General features: G+C 38.2%; 3 protein-coding genes and 1 pseudogene across 5 annotated transcripts; 1 reads left to right on the forward strand and 3 right to left on the reverse strand.

Moving 5' to 3' along the window:
- The first annotated feature begins 609 nt into the window (after window positions 1–609).
- LOC119980668 (dof zinc finger protein DOF1.2-like) lies at window positions 610–1574 on the forward strand. The gene is made up of 2 exons (XM_038823468.1): window positions 610–1147; window positions 1197–1574. Exons 1-2 carry the CDS (start codon window positions 776–778, stop codon window positions 1572–1574), a joined length of 750 nt encoding a protein of 249 aa, XP_038679396.1. The 5' UTR covers window positions 610–775.
- A 666-nt stretch (window positions 1575–2240) lies between these two features.
- On the reverse strand, window positions 2241–5839 carry LOC119980669 (endoglucanase 10-like). The gene is made up of 8 exons (XM_038823469.1): window positions 5723–5839; window positions 5491–5542; window positions 5275–5379; window positions 4176–4562; window positions 3760–4067; window positions 3220–3678; window positions 2999–3131; window positions 2241–2892 (listed from the first exon to the last, which is right to left on the reverse strand). Exons 1-8 carry the CDS (start codon window positions 5837–5839, stop codon window positions 2252–2254), a joined length of 2202 nt encoding a protein of 733 aa, XP_038679397.1. The 3' UTR covers window positions 2241–2251.
- On the reverse strand, window positions 5503–12367 carry LOC119981153 (annotated as a pseudogene).
- LOC119981152 lies at window positions 11514–13711 on the reverse strand. Of its 3 annotated transcripts, none has more exons than XR_005464032.1 (4): window positions 13179–13711; window positions 12310–12637; window positions 12053–12112; window positions 11514–11905 (listed from the first exon to the last, which is right to left on the reverse strand). XR_005464032.1 is itself a non-coding variant. In XM_038824196.1 (2 exons), the coding sequence occupies exons 1-2, from the start codon at window positions 13663–13665 to the stop codon at window positions 12558–12560; spliced, it is 567 nt and encodes a 188-aa protein (XP_038680124.1). In that variant the 5' UTR covers window positions 13666–13711; the 3' UTR covers window positions 12181–12557. The 3 variants fall into 3 exon arrangements, 1 of the variants encoding a protein (XP_038680124.1); XR_005464031.1 differs by having other exon boundaries at window positions 12053–12115; XM_038824196.1 differs by lacking the exons at window positions 11514–11905; window positions 12053–12112 and having other exon boundaries at window positions 12181–12637.
- Window positions 13712–15499: the final 1788 nt, after the last annotated feature.

The following is a 15499-nucleotide window of genomic DNA, read 5'->3' on the forward strand; positions in this document are numbered from 1 at the left end:
TTCTACAAATTCCAAAGTTAGAAATTCAAAGCCTAACTCAAACAGAGTTAGAGTACACTATTTGCTGATTTGGCAAAACCGAGTGAGCTTTGGTTGGGATGAAGAAGTTGGTAACTCCGTACAGATATGGGAGGTCACAACTCACAAGTCAACTCCTTTGATCAGTAGCTTCAGCATTATTTCCTTTGTGGGGCATTCGCCTAATTTTATTCGTGCAGGCTTTCGTCCAGTTCTTACCTATCGCCAATGTAGAGCAAGCTGAATTGACAGCTCAAGTTTAGAGTTGACCCAATTATTTAATGGGAATTCTCGCTTACAAAAAAAAAAGAGAGTAAAGATTGAGTTGACCAAATTCTATACCAATTCATCAAAAGGGCATCATGGTCTCTTCATAGAATAAGCAACCACAGCAATTAATGACAACCAAGGCACTTTGACTTATCAACCTAAAAATCACTTTCTTGATGTGACCAATGAACAAAGGCCACGTGAGGCAACAGAGTCAGCCAACAATCCGGCTACTGTACAGTTGAGTAGCCTACAATAATTACACATTCCCATCAAAATCACAGGCACATGATTTTCTTCGTCCTAACGGCTCCCCAACCGACCACCCCACATTTATAATCAACCAGAAATCTTACACAAAACCCATCACATTACACCATAAATCATCTCTCCCAACTCTGTAATTCTGCAACTATGGCGAATTTCAGTGACCCAATGTTGTTTCTTTGCCCTCCAATGGTGGAGAATAAGTACTGGAATCCTTCCAATGTTGCCGGCGAGGTTGCTCCTAATTGCCCCCCGCTGTGCCTCTCCAAACACCAAGTTTTGTTATTACAACAATTACAGTCTCTCGCAGCCTCGGTACTTTTGCAAGGGCTGTCGGAGGTACTGGACTAAAGGCGGCTCGCTCAGAAATGTACCGGTCGGTGGGGGTTGTCGCAAACATCGTCGCGCCAAGGCTGCCCGCCGGACGATTGACCGGACTAATCTCCATTCCAGTGATCGACAGAATTATGAGTCGTTTGGGAGGCCTAATTCAGACTCTGGTAAAATTCACTCTAATGAGTGCGAAGAAATCGACATGGCGCTTGTTTTCGCTAAGTATTTGAATCAGGATTTCTTCCTCTGGAGAAGAATTGCGAGACGAGACGACTGAAACTTCTGGTTCTTCCTACTCTCTGAACCAGGATCACAATAGGTCATCGGAGAATCATGTGGCGATCGAATGTCAGGATTATCCGGCGACGGGTTTAATCGGGGAACCGAATTCGATTGAAAAAGCATTGCCTCATCAGGAAATTTTGGCAGAGAATCATGGTTTTGGATTACTTGGAGTAGTTGAAGAAGTGTCTCAGGATGCATTGTGGTCTGATGATCATGCAATCACTTTGCCCCAATTTACATGGCAATCGACCGAACAATCGCCGGAATTTGATGCAGTTTTTCCCGATCATGATCAGTACTTGAAGATTCCTGCAGATTTGATCAGTGATGGTTGGAGTTCCTTTAATCTGCCAATGTTAGACAATCAGAACACTACCCCTACCCTTTTGAATTGGTCATAGATTTGGAACTTATAATATTCAGAACCGTGCACCAGAAATCTCTTGGCTCGACTCATATGGGATACTGGATTTGCTATCTTATGTATTTTTCTTTTACATTTCCATGACAGAAACATATCATGGCATAGAAATATTTAAATACATTTACTGAAATAAATTAAATAATATGGAAGAAAGTTTTTGTATGGAATTCAACATGAAAAATATATCGTTAGATTCGTAGAACCGATTAAAATACAAATAATTTATCAAATTTAAGTTTTTTGAGTCTTATAATGGAGCTACAATAATGGCTAGTTTTTTTACAGCAGCCCTCTGTAATCCATCCTACTTCTTCTATGTTCTTGACAGCTCTTCTTTGTCTGAGTTAAAAGAATTATCAGTCTAGCTCCATCTTTTCTTGTAGCTTTAGTACTAGTGGTAGACTTGCTTCATTGTGACTGCACTTGTGGAGGTAAGGCTGCGTACATCTGTCTTGGCGTTGCGTTCATTACGAGAGCCTTGTGCAATAGAGTTGTTGAAAACCGAAACCAATTTATGGTTTATATCAGTTTCTTTAACAACAATGAGAAGAAAGACATTGCAAAGAATTTAGTGAAGAAATACATTAGTGTTCCACTGTTTTATTCTTTTCTTTGATGACTTCATTACATGCAAGTATGAACTAGAAAACATTTTCATGGTGTTGAAGCTGTCAAGATAATCTTGTCGAAGATACCGGTTTGGTTTATTCCCAAATCCAGTGAATCTGGGAGTTCATAATGTCCAATCAGGGCTGCAACTAATCCGGCATTGCTTGATATGGTTGGCTCAGTGAACTGTGGTTTGCTCCGGTCATCGAAGAAATTGTCGGATTGGTCTGGTCCTCCTACCATAGCTCCCAAGAGAACATTTGGATTAGGGTCTTTAGAGTAAAGCCATCTATCCCCTTCTGGACAAGAGTGATACTGACCATCCCAAGGGATTGATGCACTCCTGTGATGAACTTTGGTAGGATAATGGTCTCCGAACCCGACAACATAGCTCATCTTCATTGGATTATCTCCTAGAATGTAATTTACCTGAAAAAGTATTGAAGTTCCTGCAGTTAGATTACATTTTATGCACTGATAGAGCTTGTAGTAGTACTTATCGCGCTTTCTTGCCTGAGACAGAGAGAATTTCTGCAACATTTGCAGAGAAAAGCCTTGAGTGTCACAACTTGAGCCGGTTTTACGCAGAAGTTTAAGGTAATCACAGTATAATTTGCTCAGGAAAGATGCTGTTGCTGCAAACTGGAGTTGCTGGCCATACTCAGGCCTCAAGATGATCAAGCCACCTACATTAAAAAGTTGTAGAATAGTAACCTTTATAATTCAATCACTTTGTATATTTGCATATATGGATTGCTATATATCTGTAGAATTGGATTGCTTCAAAGTTACCTGGTGTCTTTTTGAATGTTTTATCAGAAAGATAAGAGCACATGAGAAAATCTGTATTCTTCGACGAATTTCCCAACGCAGCTTCATAGGGGTAACCGGGGTCTTTGAAGAATCGAAGTCTTGTCATCAGAACCTAAATGGTGTAGTTAAATATTACTCTAACATTCATAGCTTCAGAACACAAATCATATATTGAAAATGAGGAAATCCGGTGAAGTTACCGCGGTAGCAGCAATCTTGTTGTTCCAATAGAACAGTCCTTTTTCTGATATAATTTGATCTTGATCAGCTTCCCGAAACCTGTTCGTGGCATAGGCAAGATAAGTTGTGTTTCCAGTAGCAAAAGACAGCCAAGTTCCTCCCCAAACCAATTCATCTTGATAACCTGAGGAGTTATAGAACTTTGCAGCTCCTCCACCACAAACATCATCTGCAGTATAAGTTCTTGGCCTGTGTCCTGGATCGTCTACAGACGCTGCCTGAAACAACTTCTCAGCAGCTTCAACTAAAGATTTCGAGTACGAATTATCTTCTTTGAATACTATTGATGCTGCTGATAATGCTGCAATGATTTCCCCTGCTAGATCAGAATCCGTGCTACTACAAACAGAAACTGGTCTTGGATTGTTCATGTCTTCAGGTCTCTGCCAGCAACTTATATCGCTACCAGTGCTTCCAACCTGAAATATAAAAAAACATACTTATCGATTGCTGGCACGTACAGAAATGTGGACAATAATGTTAAACTGCTATTGACTTGCCTGCGAATAGAGAACTGTCGAAGAAGTCGAATTTGAATACACGAAGGCTTTGAGCAAGTAATCAGTACCCCATTTGATGATATTTTTGACATGATCAAGCTCATCTATGTAAGCAAACTTTTCTTGATACTCAATCACACTCCAACTGAGGAGTGTAATGGTGTAAGCTGTTGTGAAAGTGAACTTTACGTTGTTGCCAGAATCATAAAACCCGCCAACAAGATTAACCGGTGGATTGCTCGAGCTCCCATCTTGAATTCCTGAATCTCCTCTAAATTTTACAGGACTATTTCTTGGATACAGACCAGCTGCAGAGAGAAAATGTTTCCATAGATTACTACAATGACAAAAATATATGACATATATATACACATATATACACAATTTGAAAATTGAGAGTGACAGAAGGAGATTACACTTTTGAGCATCAAAGAACATCAAAGCCTGGTTTATTGCAAGACTGAGGTTCTTTGAAGGCCCACGGTGCTTCTGTTTATGAGGCAAGAGATTCACTAACAGGACAATTGCTATAATAACTAAAATTAGAGCAACTAATCCGTAAAGAAATCGCTTGAAATGCTTCTTATCAGCTATTACAATATCATAATCATAGGACTTAGAATACGGTGAAGGGATGGAATAATCATGGGAGTTTGACGATGAAGATGATCGAGGGAGGAGATTGAAGTCGAGCTCTATGGCGTTCCATTGGCTCGCGGAAGGAAGTAGCCTCCCGGTCTCGGGTATTGTATGAACAAACATTACATTGACAAGTTGTATATCAGAAGCAGGGACGCTGGACTCTGGCATAGTTGATTAGGATTGAAAAAGAAGAAGATACAGCCTAATTACAAGCAACAACTCCACAACACAATAACAAACAAGACATGAGAGAGGCCTTAACGGAAATACCAATGCATGAGCTTGTCTGTTATGGTTGTATGTTGTTAATGTTTGTGCAATCCAAAGCTATTGTGTTAAAAATATTCTGTTGGTTCCAGTTTGTGTACGGGTGTAAATGAACTGTGTTGAAAATAAAAAATCCCAACCCTACTTGTGATATTGTCCGCTTTCAATTTACCGGTTCATGCGCATACATCGAACCCGCATGACTTTGTTTTTGCTGGATTGTCCCACTTAATGGTACTTATGCCAAAGAAAAGGTCTCATTGAACCAATCATATTGTCCGTCGTGTTGAAAATCTCAACTCTATTTATATCAACGATATTGTCCGCTTTACATTTATCGGTTCACGCGGATACATTGGACCCGCATGATTTTTTTTCCTGAGTCGTCTCATTTAATGGTACTCAGGCCCAAGGGCCCTGGAAAAGGTCTCATTGAACCAACCATATTGTCCGCCGTGTTGAAAACCCCAACCCTACTTATATCAACGATATTGTCCGCTTTAAGTTTACTGGTTCATGTAGATACATTGGACCTGCATGATTTTTTTTTCTGGGTTATCTCACTTAATGGTATTTAAGCCCATGAAAAAGTATCATTGAACAAACCATATAGTCCGTTTTGGGATTCCAATTCCCATGGATACATCAGATTATCCTCACAGGTTTGTTCCTCCCAAATCCAACAACTGGCCGAAGTCCAACCCATTGAGTCTAGGAAAAAGACATTGTTAATTGTAGGGGAGTGGGATCACCCATATAAACTAGTCGATAGATATTAGTCCAAGTAACGTGGGATTTTATGTTCTTAAAACTTCTTCGTACTTGTGAAATCGGTTATACTAGACCCAACAAGTGGAGTATAAGCTACGTCCAACTGGATCGAGTTACTCCCATATCATGTCAAAAATCGCACCCCATACAACCAACTATATTGGGGATCTCAAGCATTTTCCTTGTTGGAATCCAAACAAAGCAAATCCCTCATCAAATTCTGGCTTTCGTTTGTACTTTTTTTACATGATTCTCCCCAAAAGTAATCTCTAAGTAACAGTACTTCGATGAACAAAGTCTCCAGATCAAAAGCGGTCCGAGTAACCAACAAATTGTAAGTTTCGTCTGCACTTGTTCCACTCCTGGGCGTTGATTTCTGCATCTTGAATTCCAACCCCATCTGGTATTTGGTTGAGTCTTGCATTGCATTTTTCTCGAGACATCATCACCTAAGTAGAATTTGATGGGTTTTTAGGCCTACCACAGGTGACTAGATATGGCTCTGGAGTTTCTAAATAGGAAGAGATTGAGCTTCAGATCACACTAGTATTTGATTTAGTTATCCTCAGAGCCTCCTCAGATGACGCTCGTGCTGGATTTGATAATCCTCTGGGCCTCTTCCAAGTCCTTAATAAATCTGCATTTCCAATCCAAATGAAGATTAAACAGAAGGAAAGTTCCGTGCATAATTAAAATCATAGTATACTTCACCACCAATTTTGTTAGCTGTCACTTCCAGTCCTTTGTTACCTATGTTAACCATCTTCCTAACCATATCCCGATCCTACGACATAGCTTTAATATTCACTCCTTGCTTTTATGCTCACTTGTAACCTACGAGACACAGGTTCTAACCACAAAAACCGCCTTCTGAAATACAAGAATCTCAAAGAAAATCACAAGATTGCTTACACCATGCCCAATCTTTTTATTATTAGTACTTTTTAGTTAAAAATTCATTTGTTGTGAAAAGGTACCTTTTAGAATTGAGTACTACAGATCCACCAAGTATGAAACGAATTCCAGAATTGCTGGCATTCTGCAGAGCAACAGAACGTGCCTCTTCATATGTCGTCCCACCAACAACAAAAACTACATCCTGGGGTCTGCTCAAAGATAAAGCTTGTGTCAGTAAGATATTCTAGCCAAATCTTTTGCATTATGTTCAACTCTCTTTACAAAATATGCTAAAGTACATTCTACTCCACTATAGATGACTTATCTTGTCACAACACAGGGATAAACGATGACATGGCGAACCAGAAAATGAGTTTATAGATGAAACTTTCAAGACGATCTTTCAGGAAAATGCTTTTTTTTAGTGCAAAGAATTTTAATTCAATAAACAAACCTGGCCTGCTGAAAATGATCTCCAACATATGGGTAGTCCACATCTCTTAGACGGCCCTTGGTTATGCTTTCCATAGTTTGGAACAGAAGAGGCCGGTGCTGGGTGTAGACATTCTCAACCCCCTACAACAAGGTGGGAAGGCTATATTGAATCATCTGGATATAAATTATAAATAGAAGAGAAAGTATAATTATCCAGACAAACCTGCAGTCCACGTGCCATGTTACGAGCAATATTCAAAAGATCTCGATTTCCAAAGAGATCACCAGTTCGCTTATCAACACCCGCTTGCTTCAAGAGGAACTGGACAAGCTGCAATTCCACATATAGAAGATTTAGAACCCATATCTCATTGTAGCCAGTTCAAGGGTACTTGTATCAAGTATCATCAACATAATTGTTGTCTGTTGCAGCCTCCTAGACAGACTATCAATAGGGAAAATATAATGTTGAAGAGACAAGGAAGTTGTATTTAAAAACGAAACTCAGGGTAATACACACCTGAACACACAAAGTTTAAAGAACAAAAGACTGTAATAGTTTGGCTACATTACCCCGAGCTTGTACTTGGCAGACCGAGAAGCCAGCTTGTTGAAAAGCTGCATCAATTGAACTGGACTCTCCTTCTCATAGCGCAAGGCATACAACATCACTAGCCGTAAACGGTCAATATCAGAAATGTTTTCATTGTTTAAGAGATCCGTAACTGCCTGGAAGAAAGTTATTAAAAAAAGAGTTATGGATCAACACTTGCGATATGCAGCATACATAATCATGAGAAACACCACTGATTTAGCGGTTGGCTCTTCGACAAATTGCTCTGAGTGTAGAGCTTCCGATCCCCATTCCCATGCAACAATCGTAAAAATGAAAAAGTAAAAATGTAATATCATATGAAATCACAATGGACTTATATATGTACAACCTCAAACGCTGCCACTTGCCCTCGCCCCACCCCCCCCCCACCCCCCCCCCCCCCCCCCCCCCCCCCACCATTACATGCCAATTCTTGCTCGTTTGTGACACTAACATGAGCTTTCTCTCGTCAACTATCTTGCTCATTTCTGTAACCAATGTCACATGTTTTGAGACATTCCATGCATTTTTCTGTACTCAGGGTAGTTGTCAACAAATTTGGCCATGTCTTCTGCAAAACTAAATTACCATATGATGAAATGGTAGACTTCAATCATGGTAAGAGAAGAGAAAATTTTCAAACATGCATATAAATCTAAATTCACCTCATGTACCTATGGTCTGGATATTTTGGTTACTTTTAGCAATTTGCTGAAAGTCATCCACCATGCTTTATGTTCATTCCAATATCTCCAAAATTCTCATACATGTTAGCTTTGAAGAAGGCATCTTGCGCTGACGATAGGACAACCTCCTGCAAGCATAAGTAGCACAAATATCATAACTCAGCACCAGAAGTAACTTGAGTTGCACTGCTTGGCTGAAAGGCTAGTGCAGATCAACCTGTTGGTCTTTGGTGGATTTTCCAATGCTTCTTAAATCCACTTTGTTGTCTTCAATATCAATCAATTCATGAACCATAGCCTATCAAAAAAATAAAACCTCTATCAAATCACTGAGATGTCCTTATCATGAAATATAAAAGTAATAAGATCATACAAGAAGTGATAGTCAAAATATATGTACCTGATACGTCCATTGATTCAGCAAAGGAGTCACAGGGTCATCCCTTCTATCAACTATCAGCAACAATGGAGAAACTTCCACGCGTCTAAAATCAAAAAGACTGCTTTCCTGCTGGTACATCAGCTTCTGTCCATATACAAAGACAATAACATATTATCTTTCTGGAACACTAAATTCATGGAAACAAACGAGCTTCCATAGAATACTAAAATTCCTACAAACAAATTGGAGCCTCTAACAAAGGAACAAAATTAAAATTCATTTAAGAAAATGTCATCAATATGCATATATACGATACATAATTCCACATATGAATCTGGTGAAAAGCTATAACACGGCTTTTTCAAAACTGTATTCCAATTCCTAACTAGTAATAGTATAGCTAATACAGTACTAAACATTGTCTTGTACTTTGCAATTTTACTTACTGATGTTTCATGTGCTATTCTTTTTGCAACATCAGAGGTCCTTTGATATCGTATGACGGGCCTCCGTTTCAAAGCCAAAAAAACTGCTGCAATGCCATAAACAACGCAGTCACAAAAGCGTTGCAAACCTGAAGGATCTACAACTGCTGGGATCATATATGAGCAATTTGAGGGGATATTCAAGGTGAAATGGTAAGGATCAACCGCAACAAAGTCAGCATAAAATTCCTGCAAGACCAAGATAACAAATACAATTGACCTTCATTTTTTATTCATCCATCTAGATCTACGTAATCAAATCATAACTATGTCAATCACAACAGTGTCCCACAGAATTTCATAAGAAAAATATGTACTTTTATAAAAGATTCCATACCAAAAAAAATACCATATAGAAAGAATTTTATTATTATGTATCAGAAGCAGAAATAGATGATAAATGATTGGATATGAACAGGGAAATGTAAAGACAACAAAAACACTAGTTAAACAAAACAATGTTGGAGAACAAGGGAGCACCTGAACTTGGTTGACAACTTCTTGTTCATCAGAATCAGCTAAGATATGGATCTGTGTATCCTTTAACATATTTGAGAAGACTGCAAAAATGAGCATGATATCGGAAAAGGCAAAATATGTAATGTCTCTAGTATAGTAGTATCTCACCAACATTAAAGAACTTACACAAGTGATACTCTCCAAATCTAGGATTAGCCAGCTGCCGTCGCAAGTGCTGAATATTCTGCGACGTCGGCCGTAGGAAGTAAACTGCTTTGAGATGAGACATGGATTCTTTAGACATGGAAATGGAATCTACTAATTCCACCAAAAAAAACTTCTTTCTGAAGAGCTCCGACTGGGAATACACAACACTTACAATACTGACCTGCAATTCAATTATCCAACATGAGATACCCTCACCAATACCAAATTTAACAATGTTTCCTTCTCTCTTTCCATTTCTTTCCCCTTTTCAATGACTGATTACACCAATTCATGAAGAAACAAAATCAGTGACATGTAGAACAATGTGGTTCAGTGAATTCCACACATTGAAAGCATGAAATTAAACAAAATCAAAACAAACTAAAACCATCTACGATCAAAGAATTCAAATGCTTGCTTGCAGGTAGGAAGTTACCGTTTGAGAATCGAGGATAAGAACCTTCATGCCGGTGATGTCCTGTAACATCCGGTTAACGTAATCCCGTGCGGCCGTGACTAATACCATCTTTCTGTATTGAAGAAAAATTCCCCTGAATAATGATCGGAATTTTAGTCTGCAGAGAGAAATTCAGAAGTACTAAGAGGGAACGGAAGGAGATGGGTCAAAACGCAACGTTTTGCATATCGACTAAAATTTCGGTAAATTCATCTACAAATATTAAATACGACAACGTTTTTATTGTCTCTTCCTTTCTTTTTTATTTTTATTGTCTCTTCCTTTAATTGATGTTTTGTTTGTTTATTTTTGGAATTTTATAATTTAATTTTACTAAAATTATCTAATTTAATATGAAATGGTAAGACCATCCGACGCAAAAGCGGATATTCTTAAGAGATTCTCCAAATTTATAGTAAAAGTACATTTTTCACAAATTACCGTCTCGTATGAATTTATCGTAACTATATTGTTGCTCTAAGAAACTAAATATGAATTTGGCCTCATGCAGTCATGCATACATCAATCATTCATTCTTTTTTAATAACATGAAACTCACTCAACTACCCAATGCATAATTGATTGATAAATCCTAATCACAAGGAAGACTCCGTAATCACCATAGACCAGTTGATGCCTACATCAAGACTTAGTACAAGAAGACAAAGTATGATGACATTCGCACATATTGAGTTGAATAATGACTCGTATATTGCGATAATGAAAACACCCATGAGATTTGAACTCGTGATATACTGATATCTCACTTGCACTAAGAGTTATCCGATCAATCAATTAATGAACCATAGCAAAACTTCTTATGAAGAAGCTCGACTATGAATACACAACACTAACAATATTGACCTACAATTCAATTACCATCAACAAAAAGAATTTTCCCATTGTTTCTCTGTACAGAATTTGGGTTTGATCAGTCATTTACACGTGAAAAGAATGGAAAGAAAGCAAAAAATTCCAAACATCCAATTGAATTTGTAGACTTCCAACCCCCTGAGGACTTTTAAATTTTGACGTACAAAAACTTATGAGGATGATGAATGATCCCATTGATCCGACGAAAATGATATGTATCCCAACTCTCAAGTATCCCGACCCATCCAAAGTTTGGCATGGTCAATTCGGATACATAGAGTTGGGATACCTAGCACTACCGTTGATCCGATCCAAGCATGAACTGTTTATATACAACAACTGAGTACCGACACGCAACAAATACCCGTAAGTATCCCAACCCATCCAAAGTTTGGCATGGTCAACTGGGATACATAGAGTTGGGATACCTAGCACTACCGTTGAACCGAGCATAAACTGCTTATATAGAACTGACACGCAACAAATGGCAAGACGTGCAGGCAACAAGAAACTTGAACAAGAAGAGAAATAATGCACGCAACAGTCTTATGAAAATTCTCTTTCAGCTTCTCATCCAATGATTCAAAGGCTGCGAATATAAGGAATTTTGAACCAAGAAAGAATATCCCTTCCTTATCCACAAGTGGAAGGTGATGCCACCTTCCTTTCAAAACAATCTCAACATGGCTGGAATAAACACATCTATCTATACAGGATTGAGCTTCAAAAAAACTGCAATTTAGCCCATCTTCATATGCCTTTTGCAGTCGAGAAGACGGACCAAAACTAAAAAAATGTCAAGTTTCCAGTAAACATGATCAAAACAAGGAGGGAACTTGTCTTTCCCGCATAGATAATTGTTCATTATACTCAGTCACGGCGAGAGCTATGACTATAGTGATCCAGAGATATATGCACATACACAGCATCACTGGTATTTCTCTACTCCTCGCTCGCCCTCGGCAGTACCAGCCAGATGGGTCATTTCATCTATCCATTGGATGGATAAACAGGAGTCAGTGAGATGTTAGACAATCAATCGTTGTTAGTAGCAGTCATTGGAAGTTTGAAACATGGAGATTGATAGCTAAAACAAGAAAAATGGTGCAGTCAATCCAGTTAGATGAGATCAGTTACCTCAGCATACGCAGAGGTGAATAGACTAGCAGGCGAAGTTTATAATGCAGGCTCTCAGCACTACTGCATAGAAACCCACACGGCATGTTGGACTTTGTAAAAACATCACAAGCTAATTATCAATAATATCAACAAGATGAAGAACAACTAATGTTTTATTCATATAACAATTATTTGCAGTGAACAGAGTAAGAATACATAATATTTTCCGCAGAATTGAAGTCAAATACCCACACAGGATTGAGTTAATCTCAAACCTGAAACATTCTTCATCCTCGTCCTCTTCCTCTTGTTTCTCCGCATCTTTAAGGTTGATCCATCATGGACAGGGTCGAGCTGGTCCAAACCAGCTAAAGAATGGCAGGAACTCTCTCATTCGTCCAAAAAGTTCCCATGGAGTGGACAAAGTAGATGAATGCCCAGGCTGTGACTTCCAAACCCGGATGCAAATTTCAACTGCCGTTCACTCTGAATATGAATATTTTACACCCAAAACAATTGCTTATCAGCTGCATAATTTAACAGTACATGCCACGGCCTGTGCCCAATATTTGAGCCTTGCTTTAACTTCTTCTGGATGATCACCTGAATAAGAAACAATACAACATGGAGAAAGTAAGAAATTAAGAACAAGATGCTTGATCCCCATTTGCTAACTCAAAACTCACAGAAGATTAAGAAATTGTCCTATGGTTATCGGTTTAGCTAACATAACAAACAACAATACAATCAAGTATTTAAAAGTTAAATCATCCTTAAAAACTAGTGCATTGTGTGAATTTACAACACTAATGAGATTCATATGCAAAAGATCAAAAATAAAAAGCTGTGGATGTAGATTATAGAACCTACAATGTAAGTTCACAAACTGTTCATAAATATTTCAAATAGAATGCTCCCATTCACCAAGAAAAAACTTAATTTATCATTTCAACCACACAAACATGACAAAATTAGGACTCACCGGGTGGTTTAATCTATGAACGCCAGAGATAAACCCAATTACCTTCAGATTTAACTACTACAGCTCAATTGCTTAATTACAATTAACAGTAAAGGCACAGATCAATCACAAAACAAAACCTTAAATGCCTCAATAGACAACACCAGAATCAAAGCAACTCACCAGGACTAGAGATCTTCCAATTGGGGACCGGGCTCGAGCTTGGCTCAGATACACCGGAGGTTTCAGGGGACTTGTGGTGTTCATCATGAAATCGTTGGCTCATGGAGTAGCAAAGCTCGAGAGCGGGCAAGGTGTTGCAGAGCTCAGGGATCTCATCGTAGCTGAAACCAAACCCGAGATCCAAGCACCCTTTAAGCTCATCAAGGTCCTCGTCAGTCAAGCTCTTGGTCCTCTTCAAATCATCCTCACTCGGCACCTCCACGTACCCTTCCAGCAACACCTGGTTCTTCTTCTTCTTCGTCTTCGTCTTCTTGTTCTTCGTCTTCTCCTCCATCTTCCTCTCCTGGGTCCGATTAAAGCCACTGAAAAGTCTCATTCTTTCTTCTTCGTCTTCCAATTCTACAGTCGTCTGATTATCGTTCTGTAGGATTGATTCGGTCGAAGAAACAACCCAATCAGGATCCCGTTGGCAAGAAATCGCACCCATCTCTCTCTCTACAGTGCTTGTTGAGCTGTAAGAGATTGTGATTTCAATGAAAGAAAGCTATGTATATATATATGCGTCCAGTCTGTCTACATATACATATATGATAATATATGATGATGTGAGGATAGGAGATCCAATTTTTTTCACAATCTCCCCAAAAATTAGCTTAATTAAAAATATTTTTTTGAATATTTTAGTATTTAAGTGATTCAATGGCGACATCCGAGTCTACTAATTAAAGTGATAAAGATGGTGTGTATCACCTTGAGGTGATCATGTTCGAATCCCTCCTCTCCGTTTTAAGAAAAATGATTCGATAGTGTCAGAGTGGAAGAGTCATAGCTCAACGGAGTTACTCCAGAGATAACAAGTTGATCTTCCCCAAGAGTTCACATTGACAGAAACCTTGATGTCAGCTCTTAATTTAGAATATAGTAAATTTTGAAAAAAAAATTAATTCTAAAATTCAAAATCTAACCCCTAAATTTTAAATTCTAATCCCTAAATCATAAACATTAATTCCTAACCCTTAAAAATTCTAATACGTTGTTTTTAAACGAGCAAAACGAGAACTTAACATGGTTTTTGGAAGAGAATTATAGCTATAAATATAAAAAAAAAAATAAAAATTGGAATCCCTCCGAGCTCGATGACGTGTTTAGTCATGTGATGATTCAAGTACATCTCATCATCATCGAATGGATGGATGCATGGTGCATATATATATATACACATATAGATATAGATAGATAGATACAGGGCGATGGGTAGATGGAGACAGCTGTATGTAGATGATGTGTTGGGTAGGGGGTGGGTGGGGCTCACCACGTGCGACTGTGCGAAATGTGTGAACATCACCAAACGTTTTGAACCGTTTTCTGCCAACTCTCTCACGACTCAGAAGACTTGACTTACAATTATTGGGCTGTCAATGTCGATAATATAAGAAAAAAAAATGTCTGAAATGCTTTAATTTATGTGCTCCATTTTTTAAAATAACATATGACGCTTTATGAATTATGAATAAGTCTTCATATAATTTAGAATTTAGCTTTTAATGTTTAAGGTTTAAGCTTTAGGAACAAAGAAGTCTTGGTTGGGATGATGGAGTTCAACTCTCACGTGGCTTCGGTCTTTTTTGACACTAGCATGGAGCGGGTTGGGTTGTCGATTTGAATTTAGAATTGGTTCAACTGTCCGACGAGCATATTGGATTGAGAAATTCTCGGCTACAAAATATTAAAAAAAATTGATTTAAGATTTAGATTTTAGTATTTAGATACTTGACTTTCGCCTTGCCTTCTTAATATATGCCCCTCATATTTTGTACCATAACTTATTTTCTTTACATAAAACTTACTGACCTAAGAAAAAGTCACGATAAAATATTTAGTGTTTAATTTATTATTTTTTAAATCTACTATATTCTTACCGAGATACTCAATAACACATTTTAAAGTGTGTATAAAACATAACTTCGAGGAGAATTATAACCTCCTCTTTGGTGTTGGAGGAGATATAAATTGGGATCTGTAGTATTGTTCGTAGATATGTAAATGTGTGTCATCGAACATGTGGGATGTCTATATATTATGCACCCTTCAAATCCAAAATCCTTGGCCATATATGTAAGATGTGGCCTGTGGGCTTCCAACAAGCTAAACAACTCTTGATCCGGGATCTCAGCAGGGAATAATGCCTGCCCCCAGTTCCCACCTAACTTATATTATTAGGCCTCCATCAAACACCCAACCAACTCATTATGTTGTACGTCTTATAACACTAATGATTTTTCAACCAAATCAATCATTCTCTCTTTTTTCTAATGCTTTCT

This window comes from Tripterygium wilfordii, chromosome 16 (assembly GCF_013401445.1).
Source record: "Tripterygium wilfordii isolate XIE 37 chromosome 16, ASM1340144v1, whole genome shotgun sequence".
Classification (NCBI taxonomy): Eukaryota; Viridiplantae; Streptophyta; class Magnoliopsida; order Celastrales; family Celastraceae; genus Tripterygium; species Tripterygium wilfordii.